General features: G+C 41.1%; 1 protein-coding gene across 4 annotated transcripts in view; it reads left to right on the top strand.

Annotated features, from left to right (window-relative positions):
- The window catches only part of cep57l1 (centrosomal protein 57, like 1), a 75,074-nt gene that overhangs the window by 34,217 nt on the left and 17,842 nt on the right, over nt 1-23,015 (top strand). For all 4 annotated transcript variants that reach the window (XM_072246196.1, XM_072246222.1, XM_072246204.1 and 1 more), the window contains 3 exons: nt 2,968-3,089; nt 5,393-5,509; nt 10,849-10,926. In XM_072246196.1, coding sequence (XP_072102297.1) covers nt 2,968-3,089; nt 5,393-5,509; nt 10,849-10,926 — 317 coding nt within the window. The remainder of the gene's footprint in view (nt 1-2,967; nt 3,090-5,392; nt 5,510-10,848; nt 10,927-23,015) is intronic.

Here is a 23,015-nt window from a genome sequence, read left to right on the forward strand (position 1 = left end):
ATTCCAGAGAATGATCTGTTGAATGTTGAAGCCTGTGCAGTAAGAGGTCTTTGATCTGTCCCAAAGGATATGGAATAATAGCAGAGATGCAGTAATGGATTAAATGCAATCAAGGGCTTTGTTAACAATGATGGATGAAAAGCCAAAGTTAAGGAGGGAGAAAGACATTATAGAACCACCTATATTGGAAATCTCATGGTTGGACAAGATATGACTGAGACAGAGGAAATGGGAGAATAGAATAGTCTGTAGCTCAGTGATGGGATTGTCATAAAACCATAAACTATAGAACCAGAATTAGGCCACTTGGCCCATAGAGTCTGCTCTGCCATTTCATCATGGCAGATCCATATCCCTGTCAACCCCGCTCTCCTGCCTTCTCCCCATAACCTTTCATGCCCTGGCTAATAAGACCATAAGACAGAAGCAGAATTAGGTCATCCAAAGGATGGTATGAGAAGGTATCTGAGAGATTATATCTAACCTGTGAGATAGAAGTCAGTTTGTGAGATTACAACAGAATCATTCTTGCTGCAGTTCTGATGATGACATCTGGGTTGGTCCTTAGTGAATGGAGCGCTGCAATTTCAGATTGGTTGGTTAGAGTGCAAATTTCAGCTTTTTATTTCAGCTGTTCAGCATTGGTAGAATATTTTTTATTTTTTATTCTTTATACAAAATAGACAATAGGTGCAGGAGTAGGCCATTCGGCCCTTCGAGCCAGCACCACCATTCACTGTGATCGTGGCTGATATCCACAATCAGTACCCCGTTCCTGCCTTCTCCCCCATCCCTTGACTCCGCTATCATTAAGAGCTCTATCTAACTCTTTCTTGAAAGTATCTAGAGGATTGGCCTCCACTGCCTTCTGAGGCAGAGCATTCCACAGATCCACAACTCTCTGGGTGAAAAAGGTTTTCCTCAACTCCATTCTAAATGGCCTACCCCTTATTCTCAAATTGTGGCCTCTGGTTCTGGACTCCCCCAATATCAGGAACGTGTTTCCTGCCTCTGGCATGTCCAGTCCCTTAATAATCTTATGTTTCAATCAGATCCCCTCTCATCCTTCTAAATTCCAGTGTATACAAGCCCAGTCGCTCCAATCTTTCAACATATGACAGACCTGCCACCCTGGGAATTAACCTCGTGAACTTCTGCTGCACTCTCTCACTAGCAAGAATGTCCTTCCTCAAATTTGGAGACCAAAACTGTACATAATGCTCCGGGTATGGTCTCACCAGGGCCCTGTACAACTGCAGAAGGACCTCTTTGCTCCTATGCTCAACTTCCCTTGTTATGAAGGCCAACATGCCATTAGCTTTCTTCACTGCTTGCTGTACCTGCATGCTTACTTTCAGTGACTGATGAACAAGGACACCAAGATCTCATTGAATTTCCCCTTTTCCTAATTTGACACCATTCAAGTAGTAATCTGCCTTCCTGTGGATAACCTCACATTTATCCACATTAAATGCATCTGCCATGCATCTGTCCACTCACCTAACCTGTCCAAGTCATCCCGCATTATCTCAACATCCTCTGCACATTTCACACTGCCACCCAGCTTTGTATCATCTGCGAATTTGCTAATGTTACTTTTAATCCCTTCATCTAAATCATTACAATGTATATTGTAAATAGCTGCGGTCCCAGCACTGAGCCTTGCGGTACCCCACTAGTCACCGCCTGCCATTCTGAAAGGGACCCGTTAATCCCTACTCTTTGTTTCCTGTATGCCAACCAATTTATGATCCATGTCAGTACAGTACCCTACCCCCAATACCATGTGCTCTAATTTTGCCCACTAATCTCCTATGTGGGACATTATCAAAGGCTTTCTGAAAGTCCAGGTACACTACATCCACTGGCTCTCCCTTGTCCATTTTCATAGTTACATCCTCAAAAAATTCCAGAAGATTAGTCAAGCATGATTTCCCCTTCGTAAATTCATGCTGACTCGGACCGATCCTGTTACTGCTATCCAAATGTGCCGCTATTTCATCCTTTATAATTGACTCCAGCATCTTCCCCACCACTGATGTCAGGCTAACTGGTCTATAGTTCCCTGTTTTCTCTCTCCCTCTTTTCTTAAAAAGTGGGATAACATTAGCTACCCTCCAGTCCTCAGGAACTGATCCTGAATCTATAGAACATTGAAAAATAATTACCAATGCATCCACGATTTCTAGAGCCACCTCCTTAAGTACCCTGGGGTGCAACCATCAGGCCCTGGGACTTATCAGCCTTCAGTCCCATCAGTCTCTCCAACACCATTTTCTGTCTGATGTGAATCTCCTTCAGTTCCTCCGTTACCTTAGATCCTTCAGCCACTATTACATCTGGAAGATTGTTTGTGTCTTCCCTAGTGAAGACAGATCCAAAGTACCTGTTCAACTCATCTGCCATTTCCTTGTTCCCCACAATAAATACACCCGTTTCTGTCTTCAAGGGCCCAACTTTGGTCTTAACTGATTTTTTCCTCTTCACACACCTAAAGAAGCTTTTACTATCCTCCTTTATATTCTTGGCTAGCTTGCCTTAGTATCTCATCTTTTCTCCCCATATTGCCTTTTTAGTTATCCTCTGTTGCCCTTTAAAAGTTTCCCAATCCTCTGGCTTCCCGCTCATCTTTGCTATGTTACACTTCTCTTTTATTTTTATACTATCCTTGACTTCCCTTGTCAGGCATGGTCGCCCCTTACTCCCCTTAGAATCTTTCTTCCTCTTTGGAATGAACTGATCCTGCACCTTCTGTATTATTCCCAGAAATACCTGCCATTGTTGTTCCACTGTCATCCCTGCTAAGGTATCTTTCCAGTCAACTTTGGCCAGCTCCTCCCTCATGGCTCCATAGTCCCCTTTGTTCAACTGTAACACTGACACTTCTGATTTTTCCTTCTCCCTCTCAAATTGTAGTTGGATTGATCATGGATTCTGGTTTAGGCCTAATTGTCATTCTTTATTCAGAACTCACCATTCAGCTGGGAGCTGTTGAAAGTCGCTGCTCACTGCTGGAGAAGCAATTAGAGTATATGAGGACTATGGTGGAACATGCAGAAATAGAGAAGAATATGTTATTGGAAAAGCAGGTAATTATGTCAATTTTTTCTTTTGTTTAATTTATGTGCGAGAAATCTGGGACACCTTCCGTGGAGAAATGGAGCCATATCCCTTTAAAGAACTGCAGAGAGGTGTTAAGGAATACACTTGTTGGTTATTGATTTCATTGCAGATTAAATGCACAGATGTTTTACTGGGTCATAAACATTCCTGGACAAATAATTTTGAACTAATTGCAATAATTCACATCTTTAACATCTAGAATTACTTTGTTATTATAAAATATGGCATGAAGCAGCTTGAGTTGAGATATTAAAGGCCAACAATTGGCTTGGCCATTTAGCAACATGTGTCATCAAGTATTCTTTCAGGCATAGCTATATTCCAGAGCTTTACCTGAAATTTTAAAGCATCAACCAATGCTAATAATCTGAATTTATGACTACCCAGAAGCTAGCTGAAAACAGCTGTATATTATAATGCAACTGTACATATCCAATTATTTGAAAGTTGTCTAATGCTGGGAACTTGGAGAGGTACATTTTCGCTTCTATTATTACTAATTTAACTGAATTTAGAAGATTTAATTATTTTTGATTTTTTTAGAAAGCCACCTTTTATAGGATTAAGTTTTTATCATTTTTTCCATAGAGTTGCCCTTTCAATGTCAGGTGAATACTTTGTATATGGACCCCCAATATTAAGTTTGTGGCTGAAGTTGTATTTGACATAGGGAAATACTTCCTAATAGAAATGAAAACTGTTATTCGGTATTGTCCAATTATTAAAATACATTGATGGTTCACTGGAGAATTAAATAAAAAGATTCTTACTACAGCTGAGCTTCTGATGGTGTGGGAACCTGCTTTTGCCTGTTTTGCTTGAAAAAGATTTTTATCAGACTGTTGTCTGTGTTGGGGATTCTGGAACTAGAGAGTATGGTATCATCATGTGTTAGCTGCTTAGAGAAGAGGAGAAATTTCTTTTTGTAAAGTCTTGTTGATCTTCAGAATTTCCCTTCCAGATTGCACTGACTGTTCAGTATCGGAGTATATTCAGGGTTAAGGTAAATAGAATTTCAGGGACTAGTTGAGCAAAGTGATACAAGAATCCAGTGGATGAAAACCTGGTTCATACGTAAACTTGAAAGGAGAAGCAGTCATGAAAGGGCATAAAAGTGAAAGTTTTATTTTCCCCTTGCAACTTTGAAGTCTTTTAAACCCTTGTCTATCTAATCTTGAGTTGGACATGCTGCAAACATCACCAATTTCCATTTCCAGTGTCATCTGCAAAATGATCTAAAGTTGCTCTTTGACAGCATCTCCCTAATTTATTCCTCTAAGTAATAAAATTTGTCTGAACAGTAGAGCGTTGGGAGCTTCACCAAGTTCTATATTTGACCTGAACATTAGAAACATCTAAATTTGCAGTAATGACGAACGTGGTAATGAACTTTAGCGGAACACAGATGGGTAGAGAGGAGAAGCAGGTAAAAGGCAGATGAATTTCATATGTTGAAATATGCGAAAGGGATGGGATATAAAATGGCAATATGGATGTAATAGTCTAAAGGCTGTAGGAACAGAGGCCTTTGTATTCACATCTGCATTCTGATGTTGGAAGACATGCTGGAGAAAAATTATCAAAGCAATGGGATCTTGTTTCATAATAAAGATAAATACAAAAGCACGCAAGTCATCCTGAACTTTTTGAAACTCTAGTTAGTTCCCAATAAAAGTATGAGGAAAAGCTGGACAGGTTAAGTTTGTATTTTCTGGAGTTTAGAAAAAATGAGAAAGGTCTTGATTTAAACCATTTAAGGTCCTGTGAAACACAAAATGCTGGAGGAACTCAGCAGGGCAGGCAGTATCTACGGAAAAAAAGTACAGTCGACATTCTGGGCTGCTGAGTTGCTCCTGCATTTTGTGTGTGTTGCTTGGATTTCCAGCATCTGAAGATTTTCTCTTGTTTGAGGTCCTGTGATGTCCTTACTGAATGGATGTAGAAAGGGCAGCATAGGGTGCAGCTTTTAGTATTGCACCCTCATGATTCCAGGAGAACAGGGTTTAAACTTGAGTTTGGTACTGTCGTTGTGGCATCAGCCCCACAGCAGCCAGCAAATCCATAAAACTGATCTCCTAAATGCATTTCTATAACATGGAAGTTTATAAGCTGGAGAGGACCTGTATATTGCTCTAGCTTGAGCTGGTTTTACATAATAGACATTTATTTAGACTAGCACTTTGTGTGGAAAACCAATGTTTAAGTATGATGTACTGGCCCATTATTCCATAATATTATCAAGAAGTAACTGGTTGATCTTTGCCTACAGGCTTCACTGCAGATGGATAGGCATTGGGATGACGCACAGCTGCAATCAAAGCTTGAAAAACTGGAAATCCTAGAACAGGAGTGTTTAAAAGTTACTGCAACACAAACCAGAGCAGAAGTAAGTTATAAAATGCTAAAATATATTGTGGAAGAATCACAGTGGTGACCTCTTCTTTCTTCCTCTTTTATCCTTGATGCTATTACTCACAATATGATTGAATATTTGAAATTAAACAATTCACACCAAAGTACATATACTTTAAATTGACTTCATATCATTTAGAAGTGGGAAATGAAATACTATCTACGAACGTTTGTACTAATTAATCAAAGAACAGTTATGACTATACAGTTTCACAGTAAAGATTAATCCAATGTATTGAGGTAAGAATAGAATTTCATCATGCAGTAGAATTTTCCTGTTTAAACTTCATTTGCTTTAGTTTTCTAGTGGAAAACTGCTTTCTAATCTCGCACTGCTTTGAACAACTTCTGTAATCTACTTGTATGTATTATGTAAAGAAAAACAAATTGGATCTACACTGATAGCTTTTACCTTGATAAGGTACAACAACATTTATAAATAGCCAGTGGAAGTTAGAGGAAGAGATATACTCAGTGGCCACTTTATTAGGTACACCTATACACATCATTGATGTAAATATCTAATCAGCCAATCATGGGACAGTAGCTCAATCCATAAAAGCATGCATACATGGTCAAGAGGTTCAATTGTTCTTCAGACCAAACAACAGAATAGGGAAGAAATATGATCCAAGTGACTTTGATTGTTGGTGCCAGATGGTGCAAAAATACAAGAAACATCTAGTGAGTAGCAGTTCTGTGGGTGAAAATGCCTAGTTAATGAGAGAGGTCAGAGATGAATGGCCGTACTGGTCTAAGCTGACAGGAAGGCGACAGCAACTCAAATAACCATGCGTTCCAACGGTGGTATGCAGAAGAGCATCTCTGAATGCACACACTTCGAACCTTGAAGTGGATGGGCTACAGCAGCAGAAGACCACAAGTATATATTTGTGTATGTAGGCAAATTTTGAAATCATGGGCTGAAGGGCCTGTACTGTGCTGTAATGTTCTATGTTCAATGAAGTAACTTTCCTTTAATCTGAATAATCATTGGTTTTTTTTGCCTTTTTAAGTCAATTTTCTCTTCCTGCTTCAGGTAATCCATCAACTTAAAAAGCCTCAATATTTTGTTCTCCAGGTTGGATTAGTCAACAAATAGGACTTAAACATATTTGCACTGGCTCCATCAACTTGAAGTTTTCAACTTGTTAATGTGACATCTGCTCATCGCGGTATTAGTTGCTTAATATTTATTATGCCTCTCTTAGGAAAAAATATTACATTTTCTGGTTTCCATTCTTTAGCACCTGCTCTGATGGAAACTTAAAAGATTTGTGGCAAGATTTTTGGTAACCTACATAATTTAGCATGTAGATCTGACTGTTTTTTTGGTAGTGGAGCACAGTTAACCTTCTAATGGCCCAAGCTACTATTGCTGCATATCACTATTAAAGATGTCAACCCTTCTCTAGGAAGGCAAACTGTAAACAATGCTCAGAGATGCTCCTGATTGTGAGTCAAATGTGATGGATGACAATGTTAAATCCTTCTTCAAAGCTCTGAAAGGGGCTCTCTTGGAGGGTCTCCTGTAGTCAATTGCAACCTCCTAATTTTTTTTTCCCACCTATTCCACTTTTGAAAACAATCATGTTCTAAATAAAGTCATAGAGTCATAGATCATAGAATCATTGAGTACTACAGCACAGAAACAAGTCCGCTGGCCCATCTAGTCTCTGCTAAACTGTTATTCTGCCTAGTCCCATCACCTCACACCTGGACTATAGCTCTCCTTACCCCTCTCAATCATGTATTTATCTAAATGTCTCTTAAATGTTGCAATTGTGCCCACATCCACCGCTTCTGCAGTCAGCTCATTCTACGTATGCACCATACTGAGAGAAGTTGTTCCCCCTGAGGTACGCTTCAAATATTTCACTTTTCACCCTTAACCCATGGCCTCTAGTTCCAGTCTCGCCCAACCTCAATGGAAAAAGCCTGCTTGCATTTGCCTTATCTATACCCCTCATAATTTTGTATACCTGTCTCAAATCTCCCTTCGTTCTCCTATGCTGCACAGAATAAAGTCCTAACCTTTTCAACCTTTCCCTATAACTCAGTTTCTCAAGTCCCAGCAACATCCTTGTAAATTTTCCCTGTACTCTGTCTTATTGATACTTTTTCTGTAGATAGGTAAGCAGAACTGCACACAATATTCCAAATTATCACCAAAGTCTTATACAATTTCAACGTAACATTCCAACTTCTGTACTCAAAGCTCTGATTTATGAAGGGCAATGTATCAAAAGCTCTTTATGACCCTATCTACGTGTGATGCTGCTTTCAATTGTGAATTGTGGATCTGCATTCCCAGATCCCTCTGTTTTACCACATCCCTCCTGCCCTTGCATTCACTGTCTAAGTCCTACTCTGGTTTGTCCTCCCAAAATGCAACACCTCATTGGTCTGAATGAAATTCCGTCTGCCATTTTTTAGCCCATTATTCCAGCTGTCCAACACACAGCCATTGTTTGTATCATCTGCAAATTTGATATTCCAGTTCACCATATTATCATCCAAATCATTAATACCGATGACAAACAGCAACAGACCCAGCACTGATCCCTGTGGCTCACTAGTCGAAAGCGGAGAGGTAACCATCAGCTACTACTGTCTGCCTTCTCTCGCTAAGCCAATGCTGAATCCAATTCATTACTTCATCTGGAATGTCAAATGACTGAACCTACTGGACCAGCCTCCCATGTGGGACTTTGTAAAAGGTCTTGTTAACATTTATTGCCTTTCCTTCATCAACTTTCTTAGTAACCTGATTTAAAAAAAAATCTAAGATTGGTTAAACATGACCTACTACGCACAAAACGATGTTGACTATCCCAAATCAGGCCCTGTCTATCCAAATACTTAGATATCCTGTCCTTTAATCTTCCAAAATTTATCCACTACTGAAGTCGGGCTCACCAGCCTGTAATTTCCCAGCTATTTTGTTGGAGCCTTTCTTGAACAATTCAACAATATTTGATGTCCTTCCTCAAGACGTTTTAACTACCTCTACCAGTCCTGAAGAAGGGTCTCAGCCCGAAAAATTGTTTATTAATTTCAATAGGTTCTGCCTAACCTGCTGAATTCCTCCAGCATTTTGTGAGAGTTACTTTGGATTTCCAGCATCTGCAGAATTTCTCGTGTTTATGACCTGCTGAGACCCCAGCCATTTCTGTACGAGCTTCCCACGAGGTCCAAGAGGACACCTTGTCATGTTCTGGGATTTTATCCACTGTAATTTTCCTCACGACATCAAGCACTTCTATAATATGGATATAGTTTGTGACCTCACCACTGTTTTGCCTCAGTTCTATAGACTAGGTCTGTCTATTGAGTAAATATACATGCAAAAAAAAATTTATTTCAAATCTACCCCATCTCTTTCAGCTCCCATGCACAGATGACCATGCTGTTCTTCAAGTGAACAATTTTGCCTGTTGATATCCTTTTGCTCTTAATATATCTGTAAAAGCCCTTGGGATTCTCTTTCACCTTAACTGCTGGAGAAATTACATGCCTTCTTTTAGCTCTTCTGATTTCCCTTTTTATTGTTCTCTTGCATTTGTTGTATTCAAATGCCACATTTGTTCCTTGCTGCCTATACCTGTGATGTACCTCCTTCGTCTTAATTCTTCTTAACCACATCCTCAATATCCCTCAAAAACCAAGATTCCCTAAGCTTGTTAGCCTTGCCATTTAGTCTCACAGGAGCATACAAACTCTCAATTTTTTGACTTTTGAAGGTCTCCCACTTACCAAGCATCCCTTTGCAAGAAAACAACCTATCCTAATCTATACCATCAGATCCTTTCTGATGCCATCAAAATGGACCTTTTTCTAATTTAGAATTTATTTTTATTTTATTGAGATGCAATGCGGAACAGGCGCTTCTGACCTTTCGAGCCATGCTGCCGAGTGATCATCCAATTTAATCCCAGCCTAATCTCGGGACAATTTACAATAACCAATTAACCTACCAGCCAGCACGTCTTTGTACTGTGGGAGGAAACAGGAGCACCTGAAGGAAACCCACACAGTCACGGAGAGTACATAACAAACTCCTCACAAACAGTGGCAGGAAATGAGTCTGGGTCACTGGTGCTGTAAAGCGTTGAGCTAGCCACTACGCTACCGTGCCGACCCAGAACTCAACCTGAGCACCAGTCCCATCTTGAAACAAATGGAATCATGATCACTAGATCAAAAGTGTTTCCCTACACATATTTCTGTCAGCTGCCCTGCTCTGCTCGCCAATAGGAGATCCAGTATGGTGCTTTCTGTAGCTGTGACCTCCATATAAGGATTAAGTAAGATCATGCAAATTTACAAATATATTTGCCCAAACTAAGAAACATGCCAGAACAAAATTTAGATCTCTGCATGGTCTTCTGTGGAATATATTTGCAGAATGGACAATAACTATGAATATATAGCAAGACAAGTACACCATTTAATAGATTATTATAAAGATAGTTTCTGTTTTATTTCCTCCTTTCATCAACAGCTAATTCAGTTTGGCTTTTTCATTGACAGTCTTCCTCAAACCTTGTCACCCCCACTCCTGGACCCACCTATCACTGCCAATTCTTGTGGTACTTTTTTATATTGCCTGTCTTGCTTCTATCTTTCAGTCCAGTGGAAGGGTCTTGACCCAAAACATTGATTGTTCATTTTCCTCCATAGATACTGCCTGACCCACTAAGTTCCTTCAGCATTTTGCGTGTTGCTGCAGGTTCCAGCATGCAGTGTATTGTCTCTGTTTCATTAACATGAAGGGTCTGAGGTTTCTCAAGTGGTAATAGCAACAATTAAAAGTTGTATAATGTATGACTGTCTAAAAGGGTTTTTTTTGAGTGATCAGGCTCTGTTGAAATATTGTATTAGGGAGCCAGAAACTACTTGCTCTTAAATGACTTTGCAACTTGTGAAAGTAACTTTCAATTATCGCTGAGATAATTTTATCAATGAGAATGGAGAATGCTCCTTTGAAATTTTATGGCAATAAATGGATTTGTTAAACTATGGAAATTTATTTTGTAGTGGATAGTTGACCATTATAATAACTGATTCTGAAAGGCTTTGGGAGTGAAGAGAATATGATCTGGATTGTGTTGTTTCTATTTAGTTATGTTCACTGCCAAGGAATGCTGCACTCAAGTGATATCAATAATGCAGTCCTCAAGGAATGTGAACGGTCAATCTGTTCTAATTTTTAAAATAATCTTTTTTTTAAAAAGGGCAGTCTTTTAACTAACCTGATGTTTCCCTGGATTAAAATGCATTCTGATTTGTGTAAATGTGCTTCATTTTTAGAGTAAAATAAAGGAACTACAGCAAAGATTTCAAGAAGAAGAACATCAGCGTAAGCTGATCCAAGAGAAGGCAGCTCAGGTGAGCCAATTATAATGCTATAAACGTTGCTTTGAAGGTACTGTAGACCAATGAATTGGTAATAGTCTGTTTGCAGATTTATTCTTGTCAACAGACGTTTACAGTGTTATATTAAAAAGTGGTAAAGTCCGCTCCATTTTCCTCCCACATTTCAAACGTGTGGATTGCTAGGTTAATCGGGCACGGTAATCGGACGGCTGGATGAGTAATAGAATCTGGGTGTCGTTGTTGAGGATGTGGGGAGACTTCAAAAAATAGAATTAGTGTAAATGAGTAGTTGGTGCAGACATGATGGGCCCAAAGGCTGGTGTCCATGCCATATGACTTGTATTTAAGAACAGCAAATAGTATTCTTTTTGTGTTGTGTCAGTCTTGCAAAAAATATGAGAGCATGTATTTGCTGATGCTTGGGTACTTTATCTGGTGAAGGATGTGTTTAAATAAAAATGGTTACTCTTCCTGCATCACCCTACTGACCATACTCCTACAACATGTCATAGTGTAGCACTGGTTTCAAGTGTAAAGTTGGATGTTGCTGCATAATCCGATAGGTTTTGGCAATATGATGACAGATGTGAATTGGGAAATTGTCAGACTTCATTAAGCGACCTTCGTATGGTGCATAAGAAATCTGAGGATGATTTATTTCTTGCATGAGCCCTTGAAATTCTTATTGAGATGAAGGGCAGGTATATATTAAGTATTCTTAATATTAGTCAAATGAGTATTCTAGGTCTGAGAAGTGTAGTCTGGTGAAAATGGAACTACTTAGTTCAGTGAATCTCCTTGTATGACAAATCTGAGATTGGGGGTGGGTGGTGTACGGTGGAAGAGAGAATACCACTTTGGAAAAAAAAAAATCCAAAGTAAAAAAAAATCATGTCCATTTGGACTTTTTTTTGCCTGCTCTCCTATCAATACGGTCATGCTGATCTTTTAGCTGAGAACCACTTTAACATTCATCATCATCATCAGATGCCGTGCCCAGTTTGAGCTTTGACTGCCATGGCCCACACACTCCTGTTTCAGGTCAAGTGGATCAATTCATTGGTATTCATTTCCAGTTAAAAATACACTTGGACTAAGATGGTAAGTGTCCTGTGCTATCACCAGTGGGATCATCAGTTGATCTGCCACCTGTCTTCAGGAGTTTCGGCCCGCTTATGATCAAGACTCCCTCGAGGTGGTGGGCCAGCAGTGCTGAAGCACCACCTCCCACTGGTGAGCTTAAAAACTTGGCATCTGCCTCTATCAGAGTTGTTGGTCACTTCCATCCAACAGATAGTCTGCTCTTCAGGTGTCTATGCAACTACTGAAGGGTTTGCAAGATATGTATACACTGTCTGACTATCTGCCCCTCTGGACGTACTTGGTGCACACCCATGCTGATCCTTTCTCTGCTGCCTCAGCTGCAGCCCTGCTGGTTGACTTGATCTCTCTTCTAGTGAAGCCAAGGTCACGCAGCCACTTTTGGAAAGTGAACGCAATAAACCCACAGCAGCCTACTTCGAATGGATAGCATGAGACCTTACACCCTCTGTCTCTGCACTCTGATCTTAATTCTGCATACTTGGTTAACTTGCGCTCATGGGCTTCATTGATGTTGTCTTCCCGGGGGACTGTGAGTTCACCAATAACCACTTCTCTACTGGTGTCAGACCATACGACTATATCTGGACGCAATGTGGTGAAAGCTATTTGCTCCAGGAAACTGCCTTTCCCGTCCAGGTTGGCCTTGACACACCAATCATTGGCTGAAGAAAGTATGCTTGATCGTGAGCCTGCGCTGTACACCCTTGACTTGGAGCCTGCTTTCACAACTGATATGCGATGTTCTGTGCAGCATGGGGCATGAGATAAGTTGTGCTGCAGTACTCTCTGCTCAACTGCTTCTGTTACAACTTTGAGAACGTTGTTATGTCTCCAAGTGTACATGCCGCTGGAAAGATTGACTCTGCATGCACTCAAAATATGTTGAAGTGTTCCCTTCTCGCCACAAGCAGCACACCTGTCTGTCTTATCTTCATACCAGGTGCTGAGGTTGGCAGGTGTTGGGAGCAGATCGTACGCTGCTCCGCAAAGAAAAAAAATGCGGAGCGGTTCCATCTGCCACAGAACATTCCAAGATAAATGTCGTTGTTCAACACTTTCCCACCAAGTCCAAGCCCCTTGTTTGGCCAGGTCAGCTGATTTAGTTAACCTCTTCTCCTCTTCTACCTCTCATATTTCTTGTGTTACAAGCTCACGGCGCTCCTTACCTGTAGAAGATGACCACCACTTGTGGGTTGTCCATCCAAGTCCCTGGCGGCCTGGCTGGATAGCCCCAACCGTCTCCTTGTGCTTCAATCTAGACTCTGCCTCATCAACTGCTACACGGGCTGACCACTTCCTGCCTGATCTCACATCCGGCTGGGTATTCTTGATGACAGGGTCTTTTAGAAACATAGAAAATAGGTGGAGTAGACCATTTGGCCCTTCAAGCCTGCACCGCCATTCACTATGATCATGGATGATCATCCAACTCAGAACCCTGTACTTGCCTTCTCTCCATACCCCCTGATCCCTTTAGCCGCAAGGGCCATATCTAACTCCCTCTTAAATATAGCCAATGAACTGGCTTCAACAGTTTCCTGTGGCAGAGAATTCCATAGATTCACCACTCTCTGTGTGAAGTTTTCCCTCATCTCGGTCCTAAAAGGCTGCCCCTTTATCCTCAAACTGTGACCCCTCGTTCTGGACTTCCCCAACGTCGGGAACAATCTTCCTACATCTAGCCTGTCCGATCCCTTTAGAATTTTATATGTTTCAATAAGATCCCCCCTTCAATCTTCTAAATTCCAGAGAGTATAAGCCTAGTCGATCCAGTCTTTCATCATATGAAAGTCCTGCCATCCCAGGAAACAATCTGGTGAACCTTCTTTGTACTCCCTCTATGGCAAGAATGTCTTTCCTCAGATTAGGGGACAAAAACTGCACACAATACTCCAGGTGTGGTCTCACCAAGGCCTTGTACAACTGCAGTAGTACCTCCCTGCTCCTGTACTCGAATCCTCTTGCTATGAATGCCAGCATACCATTCGCCTTTTTCACCACCTGCTGTACCTGCATGCCCACTTTCAATGACTGGTGTACAATGACACCCAGGTCTCGTTGCACCTCCCCTTTTCCTAATCGGCCACCATTCAGATAATAATCTGTTTTCCTGTTCTTGCCACCAAAGTGGATAACCTCACATTTATCCTCATTAAATTGCATCTGCCATGAATTTGCCCACTCACCTAACCTATCCAAGTCACCCTGCATCCTCTTAGCATCCTCCTCACAGCTAACACTGCCGCCCAGCTTCGTGTCATCCGCAAACTTGGAGATGCTGCATTTAATTCCCTCGTCTAAGTCATTAATATATATTGTAAACAACTGGGGTCCCAGCACTGAGCCTTGCGGTACCCCACTAGTCACTGCCTGCCATTCTGAAAAGGTCCCGTTTATTCCCACTCTTTGCTTCCTGTCTGCCAACCAATTCTCTATCCACATCAGTACCATACCCCCAATACTGTGTGCTTTAAGTTTGCACACTAATCTCCTGTATGGGACCTTGTCAAAAGCCTTTTGAAAATCCAAATATACCACATCCACTGGTTCTCCCCTATCCACCCTACTAGTTACATCCTCAAAAAATTCTATGAGATTCGTCAGACGTGATTTTCCTTTCACAAAGCCATGCTGACTTTGTCCGATGATTTCACCGCTTTCCAAATATGCTGTTATCATATCTTTGATAGCTGACTCTAGCATTTTCCCCACCACCAATATCAGGCTTACCTGTCTATAATTCCCTAGTTTCTCTCTCTCTCCTTTTTTAAAAAGCGGGGTTACATTAGCCACCCTCCAATCCTCAGGAACTAATCCAGAATCTAAAGAGTTTTGAAAAATTATCACTAATGCATCCACTATTTCTTGGGCTACTTCCTTAAGCACTCTGGGATGCAGACCATCTGGACCTGGGGATTTATCAGCCTTTAATCCCTTCAATTTACCTAACACCACTTCCCTACTAACATGCATTTCCCTCAGTTCCTCCATCTCACTAGACCCTCTGTCCCCTACTATTTCCGGAAGATTATTTATGTCCTCCTTAGTGAAGACAGAACCAAAGTAGTTATTCAGTTGGTCTGCTATGTCCTTGTTCCCCATGATCAGTTCACCTGTTTCTGACTGTAAGGGACCTACATTTGTCTTAACCAACCTTTTTCTTTTCACATATCTATAAAAGCTTTTACAGTCAGTTTTTATGTTCCTTGCCAGCTTTCTCTCATAATCTTTTTTCCCTTTCCTAATTAAGCCCTTTGTCCTCCTCTGCTGGACTCTGAATTTCTCCCAGTCCTCAGGTATGCCGCTTTTTCTGGCTAATTTGTATGTTTCTTCTTTGGAATTGATACTATCCCTAATTTTCCTTGTCAGCACTACCTTCTGCCCCTTAGTGTTATGCAGCTCTACCCATATCGATTCCACATCCTTCCGGCTAATGTCCTTCCTTTCTATTGCATTAATCTCCTCTCTAACCAGCAACGCCATCCCACCTCCTTTTATTTCATCTCTATCCCTCCTGAATATTGAATATCCCTGAATGTTGAGCTCCCACCCTTGGTCACCCTGGTGCCATGTCTCTGTGATCCCAACTATATCATATTCATTAATAATTATCTGCGCATTCAATTCATCCACCTTGTTACGAATGCTCCTTGCATTGACACACAAAGCCTTCAGGCTTGCTTTTACAACGCTCTTAGCCCTTATACAAATATGTTGAAAAGTGGCCCTTTTTGATTTTTGGCCTGGATTTGCTGGCCTGCCACTTCTACTTTTCACCTTAGTACTTTTTGCTTCTACCTTCACTTTACACCCCTCTGTCTCTCTGCACTTGTTCCCATCCCCCTGCCACATTAGCTTAAATCCTCCTGAACAACAGTAGCAAATGCTCCCCCTAGGACATTGGTTCCAGTCCAGCCCAGGTGCAGACCGTCCTGTTTGTACCGGTCCCACCTCCTCCAGAACTGGTTCCAATGCCCCAGAAATTTGAATCCCTCCCCCTTGCACCATTTTTCAAGCCACGTATTCATCTGAAATATCTTCCTATTTCTACTCTGACTAGCACGTAGCACTGGTAGTAATCCAGAGATTATTACCTTTGTGGTCCTACTTTTTAGTTTATCTCCTAACTCCCTAAATTCACCTTGTAGGACCTCATCCTGTTTTTGAGTCTCGAAGCATCAAGAATGATCTTACCTTGGCTACCTTGACCTCTTCAACAAGGGATTGCACTGGGATGGTAAGCTTTGTCTGGCTAGTATGGATTGCAACATTGGTGAGGCTGCTAGGTACTCCAAGCCACTTCTTCACATACTTGTTGTTTTTCCGTTCCATTGCCTCAACATGGAACATTGCCACTTCATAGACAGTTAGTGGCCACATTATCTGTGGCATCAGTCCGTACTGCAAGCACCACAACTTAAACTTTCCAGGCAAGCCACACTTGTCAACAGACATCAGACCTCTGCTGATCTGTTCTCCTGTCTCTTGAACCGTCTTGGTGTCTCTCAGCTCCTTGTATACCATCGCCCGAGGCTCTTAACTGGTTGGTCCTGAATGGATGGAATCTCCTCTCCACAAAGGGTGAAATGAAAGTCAACCAGCTTTCCTCTCCTAAGAACAAGGCTCCTTGACTTCTTGGTCTTGAACTTCATTCTTCCTCAATCCATTAGGTCCTCGAGTCCAGATAGTACATTTTTCACTGCCTCTGTGCTGGGACCCAAAAGGGTGAGATCGTCCATGAACGCTCGTATTGGTGGTAATGCCCTTCCGCCATAAGTGCGACACCTGGTCCCACAGATTCTGGCTGCTGTCTCCAACATCATTTGTCTTTGTCTTCCTCTTGCTTTCGTCCCTTCAGTCTTTCCCATAATTATCGCACATTCAAACTCCTCTTTCCTAATCACATGTGCAATGAAGTTGCGTTGCCTTTTCATGATCTCATACATTATTTCTCTTTTTGTGTTTGCTCTATTCATGACATCCTCGTTAGATATTTGTTTCGTCCATGATATTCTTTGCATCCTCCTCAAAAACATCTCTGCTGCTTCAATTCGTTTCCTCATGTTACTAGATACTGTCCAACATTCTGAGCCATATAACATAACTGGATAAGTACTCTGTACTCTGCACATTTCAGTACTCTGAGGTGGGTTGTCATGCCTAGTTTAGTGTTGGTCAGTATACTCTTCATTCTCGTAAAGGTGTCTTTTGCCTTCTCTATTCTTCTTTTGATGTCCATGTCGCACCTGCCATCTGATGTCACCCAGCTTCCTAAGTAGCAAAAGTTCTGTACTTGTTTTATGTCTTCCCTGTTTATTCTTTAGCCTGTAGATAGGATTCTCCTTTTTTGGATATCACCATACATTGTCTTTTTGCAATTGATAGATAGACCCATTTTTTCATTTTCTTCAACAACTATATCAATTAAGTTTTGTAGTTCTTTGTACTTGCAATTAAGTGTCATCTGCATATCTGAAATTATTGATATTTTCACTGCCAACTTTGATTCCCAAGATCTCTTATTTTTTCTAATATTGTTTCACTGTACACATTAAATAAATCAAGAGGGAAACACACCCTTTTCTAACACCTGTTTTGATTTTCATAAACTGACTCACTTCTCCATCTATTCTTACAGCAGCAGTTTGTTCCCAGTACAGATTTCTGATTAGGCAGAAGTCTTCCGAATCTTGACTTAGAGTTTTCTGTAATATTTCAAATAACTTATTGTGCTTCACTTTATCAAACTTTAACATTATGTTCCTTGATTCCTTTTGTATTTTATTGTTATTGTACACACTTTTTATCAGGGATGAACAAGAATTTTTTTTTAAATAAGAGGCTGATCTCAGAATCATCCAGTAGCCACAGTCTGGTGGTGGTAAGGGAAGACATATAATAATTATAACCATATAACATGACATGACATCAGAATAAAGTTTGCCACAGATTAAAGGATGACACATTTCCAAGGTCCCTGCTGGTTAGAACATAGAAATCTACAGCATATTACAGGCCCACAATGTTGTGCTGACCACGTAACCTACTCTACAAACTGCCTAGAATTTCCCTACAGCATAACCCTCTACTTTTCTAAGCATCATGTACTTATCTTAAAAGACTCTATTGTCGCTGGCAGTGCATTCCACACACCCACCACTCTCTGTGTGAAAAACTTAGCTGGGTCATCCCCCCTGCTGTGTCTGCTTCCAAGCACCTTAAAATTATAACCCCTCACGCTAGCCATTTCAGCCCTGGGAAAAAGCCTTTGGCTATCAACACGATCAATGCCTCTCATCATCTTGTACACCTGTCAGGTCACCTCTCATCCTCTGTCGCTCCAAGGAGAAAAGGCCAAGTTCACCCAACCTATTCTCATAAGGCATGCTCTCCAATCCAGGCACCATCCTTGTAAATCTCTGCACTATCTCTATAGTATCCACATCCTTCCTGTAATGAGGTGACCAGACCTTAACACGGTACTCCAAGTGGGGTCAAAGGTCTTGTATAGCTGTAACATTACCTCATGGCTCTTGAACTCAAACCCACGGTTGATAAGACCAACACACCATACACCTTCTTAACAACATTGTCAACCTGCGCAGCAGCTTTGAGTGTCCAATGGACATGAACCCCAAGATCTCTCAGATCCTCCACACTATCAACAGTATTATCATTAATTTTATATCCTGTCTTTAAATTTGACTCACCAAAATGAACCACTTAACACGCACCTGGGTTGAACTCCATCTGCCACTTCTCAGTCCAGTTCTGCATCCTATCAATGTCACACTGTAACCTCTGACAATTCTCCAGACTATCCACAACACTCTCAACTTTTGTGTCATCAGCAAACTTACTACCCACCCTTCTACTTCCTCATCCAGGTCATTTATAAAAATCACAAAGAGGAGGTGTCCTAGAACAGCGGAACTGCGGAACACCACTGGTCCTCGACCTCCATGCAGAATACGAACCATCTACAACTACCTTTGCCTTCTGTGGGCAAGCTAATTTTTGATCCACAAAGCAAGGTCTCCTTGGATCCCTTGCCTCCTTACATCCTGAATGAGCCTTGCATGGGGAACCTTATCAAATGCCTCACTGAAATTCATATATACTACATCCACTGCTCTACCTTCATCAATGTGTTTTATTACAGCCTCAAGGAATTCAATCAGGCTTGTAAGACAAACCTGCCCTTGACAAAGCCATGCTGACTATCCGTAATCAGATTATGTCTGTCCAAATGCTCATAATTCCTGCCTCTCAGGATCTTCTCTAACAACTTGCCCACTATTGAAGTAAGACTCTCTGGTCTATAATTTCCTGGGCTACCTTCCTACCTTTTTTGAACAAGGGAACAACATTTGCAACCCTCCAATCCTCTGGTACTTCTTCCATCCCTATTGATGATGCAAAGAACGTTGCTAGAGACTCAGTAATCTCCTCCCTCACTTCCCACAGTAGCCTGGGGTATATCTTGTAAGGTCCTGCGACTTATCTAACTTAATGCTTTTCAAAAGCTCCAGCACATCATCTTTCTTAATGTCTATATGTTCAAGCATTTCAGTCCATTGTAAGTCATCCTGACAATTGCCAAGGTCCTTTTCGCTGGTGAATACTGAAGCAAAGTATTCATTAACTACCTCTGATGCCTCCTCCAACTCCATGGGCACGTTTCCACTATTGCACCTTATTGGTCCTATTCTCACATGGCTCATCCTCTTGCTCTTCATATACTTGTAGAATGCTTTGGGGTTTTCCTTAATCCTGCTTGCCAAGGCCGAATGCCCCCTTTTAGCTCTCCAAATTTCCTTCCTGAGCACCTTCCTGGCACTCTTGTAATTTTCTAGAGCTCTAACGGTACTTAGTTTTTTTTTAACCTTTCGTAAGCTTTCCTTCTTAACTAGATTTTCTGCATCCTTTGTATAGCATGGTTCTTTTGTCCTAACATTGCCTCAATGTTACCTGTGCAGAATGCCATGCAAATATTCCCTGAACCCTTGCCACATTCCTGCGGTGCATCTACCTGAGAACATCTGTTTCCAGTTTAAGCTCCCAAGTTTCTGCCTAATAGCATCATATTTCCTCCTACACCAATTAAATGTTTTCCCAAATTGTCTGCTCCTATCCCTCTCCAGCGCTATGGTAGAGGAGATAGAGTTGTTATCATTACCTCCAAAATGCTCTCCCACCAAGTGATCTGCCACCTGACCAGGTTCATTTCCCAATACCAGATCAAATACAGCCTGTCCTCTAATTGGCTTAGCTACGTATTGCATCAGGAAACCTTCCTGAGCACACCTAACAAACACTACCCCATCCAAACCCCTTGCTGTAAGGAGATGCCAGTCAATACTAGGAAAGTTAAAATCACCCATCACAACAACCTTATTATTGCACCATTCCAGAATCTGTCTCCTGATTTGCTCCTTAATGTCTCTGTTACTATTGGTGGGGGGGTCTATAAAAAATCACCCAGTAGGATTATTGCCCCCTTCCTGTTTTTGACTTCTACCCATACAGACTCAGTAGATAATCCCTCCATGACTTCCTCCTTTTCTGCAGTCGTAATAGTATCCCTGATTAGCAATGCCACGCCCCACCTCTTTTTGCCTCCCTCACTGTCCTTTTTGAAACATCTAAAGCCCAGCACACTCAGCAGCCATTCCTCTCCCTGAGAAATCCAAGTCTCTGTAATGGCCACAACATTATAGTTCCACATATTGATTCACAATCTAAGTTCATCCGCTTTCTTTATGATTCTCCTTGCATTAAAATAGACACATCTCAAACCACCAGGCTGAGTGCATCTTTTCTCTATCATCTGCCTTTCCTTCCTCTCAAACTCCCTACAAGCTGTCTCTGCTTGTGCACCAACTGCAAAAGCTGGGAATTGTAGAAACAATTGAGGTTAAATTAAGGAAACAGGGTTGAAGAAATTTCATCTGCACCAAAGAAGATATCACTCTGATACAGATACATTGGAGACTTGGTTGGGAGAGACACAATGTTGGCTATTTAATGTTCCAGGGTTTCCAAAGATAGAAGGGGAAGGAGTTACACTACTAATCAGACAATATCACAGCTATACACAGAGGGGACATAATAGAGGTTTTATCCATTGATTCTATATGGGTAGAACTCAAAATTTAAAATAAGGTGCTATCACTCTAGGATTATACGAGGAGTAATTGATAAGTTCGTGGCCTAAGGTAGAAGGAGTCAATTTTAGAAAACCTAGCACGTTTATTTTTCAACATAGTCCCCTCCTACATGTACACACTTAGTCCAGCGGTTGTGGAGCATGTAACGAGAGCGTCTTGGACCTACAGGTGGTCCACAGCAGGGGTGATCGATAAGTTCATGGCCTAAGGTAGAAGGAGATGAGTTATACAGCTCTCGTTACATGCATGTGCAGTTCAACTCTTTGAATGAAAATGCAGAAAGTTTGAAGGTAATAACTCATCTCCTTCTACCTTAGGCCACAAACTTAACAATCACCCCTGCTGTGGACCACTTTCTGGAGGTCCAAGACCCCAACTTCTATAAAGAAGGGATCCGTGTGCTCCATGACCGCTGGACTAAGTGTGTAAATGTAGGAAAAATAAATGTGCTAGGTTTTCTAAAATCGACTTCTTCTATCTTAGGCCACAAACTTATCATTCACCCCTTGTACTACAGACCTTCCCATTAGCTTTCAGGCATTTGAGAAACAGGTGTACAGGCAGATTTGAGAAAGGTGCAAAAATAGTAGAATTGTCGTAGTGGGTGACTTAGACTTCCTTAATATAGACTGAGACCTCTGCACAGGAAGTGAAGATGGAATAGAATGTTTTTGATGCAGCCAGGAGTGTTTCTTCAAATGTGGATGTGTGCAGTCTATCTGGAAGAGGGACCTCATACTAAAAAATGAGCCAGCCAGATGACTGATGATTCAGCAGGGGAGCATTTTGGAAATGGTGATCACAATTCCTTGAGTTTTAAGGTAACTATGAAAAAGGGTAAGAATGAACCTCTTGCAAAAGTATAACATTGGGGGAGGGGAAATCACAAGAGTATTGAGCAAAACCTAGGGAGAGATGATTGGTAAACCTATATGTGATGTATGGAGGTTGCTTAAAGATGATCTGTACAGAGTACAGGACAGGTACAGTACTATACAAAAGTATTTAAGAGCAGGGTGGAAGTTAGAGGCAAAGTTAATGAAATTGATGAGCTCAGCATGGTTGGATGAAACAGCAACAATGCAGTCGTCATTGTAGTGTAGAAGGAGTTGGGGAGCATTATCAGGGAAGTGCAGAAAGAGTTGGCTTTAATTAGATTAATTAGTTTGCTGCAATATTCTGGCCCAAAGGGAATGTTCTTATGTTGTAATGTTCTGTGTTCTACTGATGATATTTTGGGAAAAGTGTTGCTAGAAAAATGGACAATTTCACAGTGCCCCAAGATCTTTGATATACAACTGAATAGGCAACTATAATTTGGTTTTTATTTTGGCAATGAAGATTTGTTGTATTACATTTTTACTCTCAAAGTCTTTGTCATGGGATGGCTGTATGTTTGAATTGATATCCACGGTGTTAAATGTTTAAACTATAATATGTCAAAACTTAAGTACAGGTTTCCCCTGCCGTCCAAAGGTAGAGCATTCCTATGAAATGGTTCGTAAGCCGGAATGTCGTAAAGTGAAGAAGCAATTACCATTTATTTATATGGAAAAAATTTGTAAGCGTTCGCAGACCCAAAAAATAACCTACCAAATCATGCCAAATAACACATAAAACCTAAAATAACAGTAATATATAGTAAAAGCAGGAATGATATGATAAATACACAGCCTATATAAAGTAGAAATACTTTTCTACAATCATTGCTGCACTGTTCTCCATAGCGAAAATCTCACACAAGCTCTCTCGGCAGAAACACTCTCTCCAGTAACCTTTAAGCTATGAAGCTGCCAAGTCATACCAAATAACACATAAAAATACACA

The sequence above is a fragment of the Mobula birostris genome, chromosome 2 (genome assembly GCF_030028105.1).
Source record: "Mobula birostris isolate sMobBir1 chromosome 2, sMobBir1.hap1, whole genome shotgun sequence".
Lineage (NCBI taxonomy): Eukaryota > Metazoa > Chordata > Chondrichthyes > Myliobatiformes > Myliobatidae > Mobula > Mobula birostris.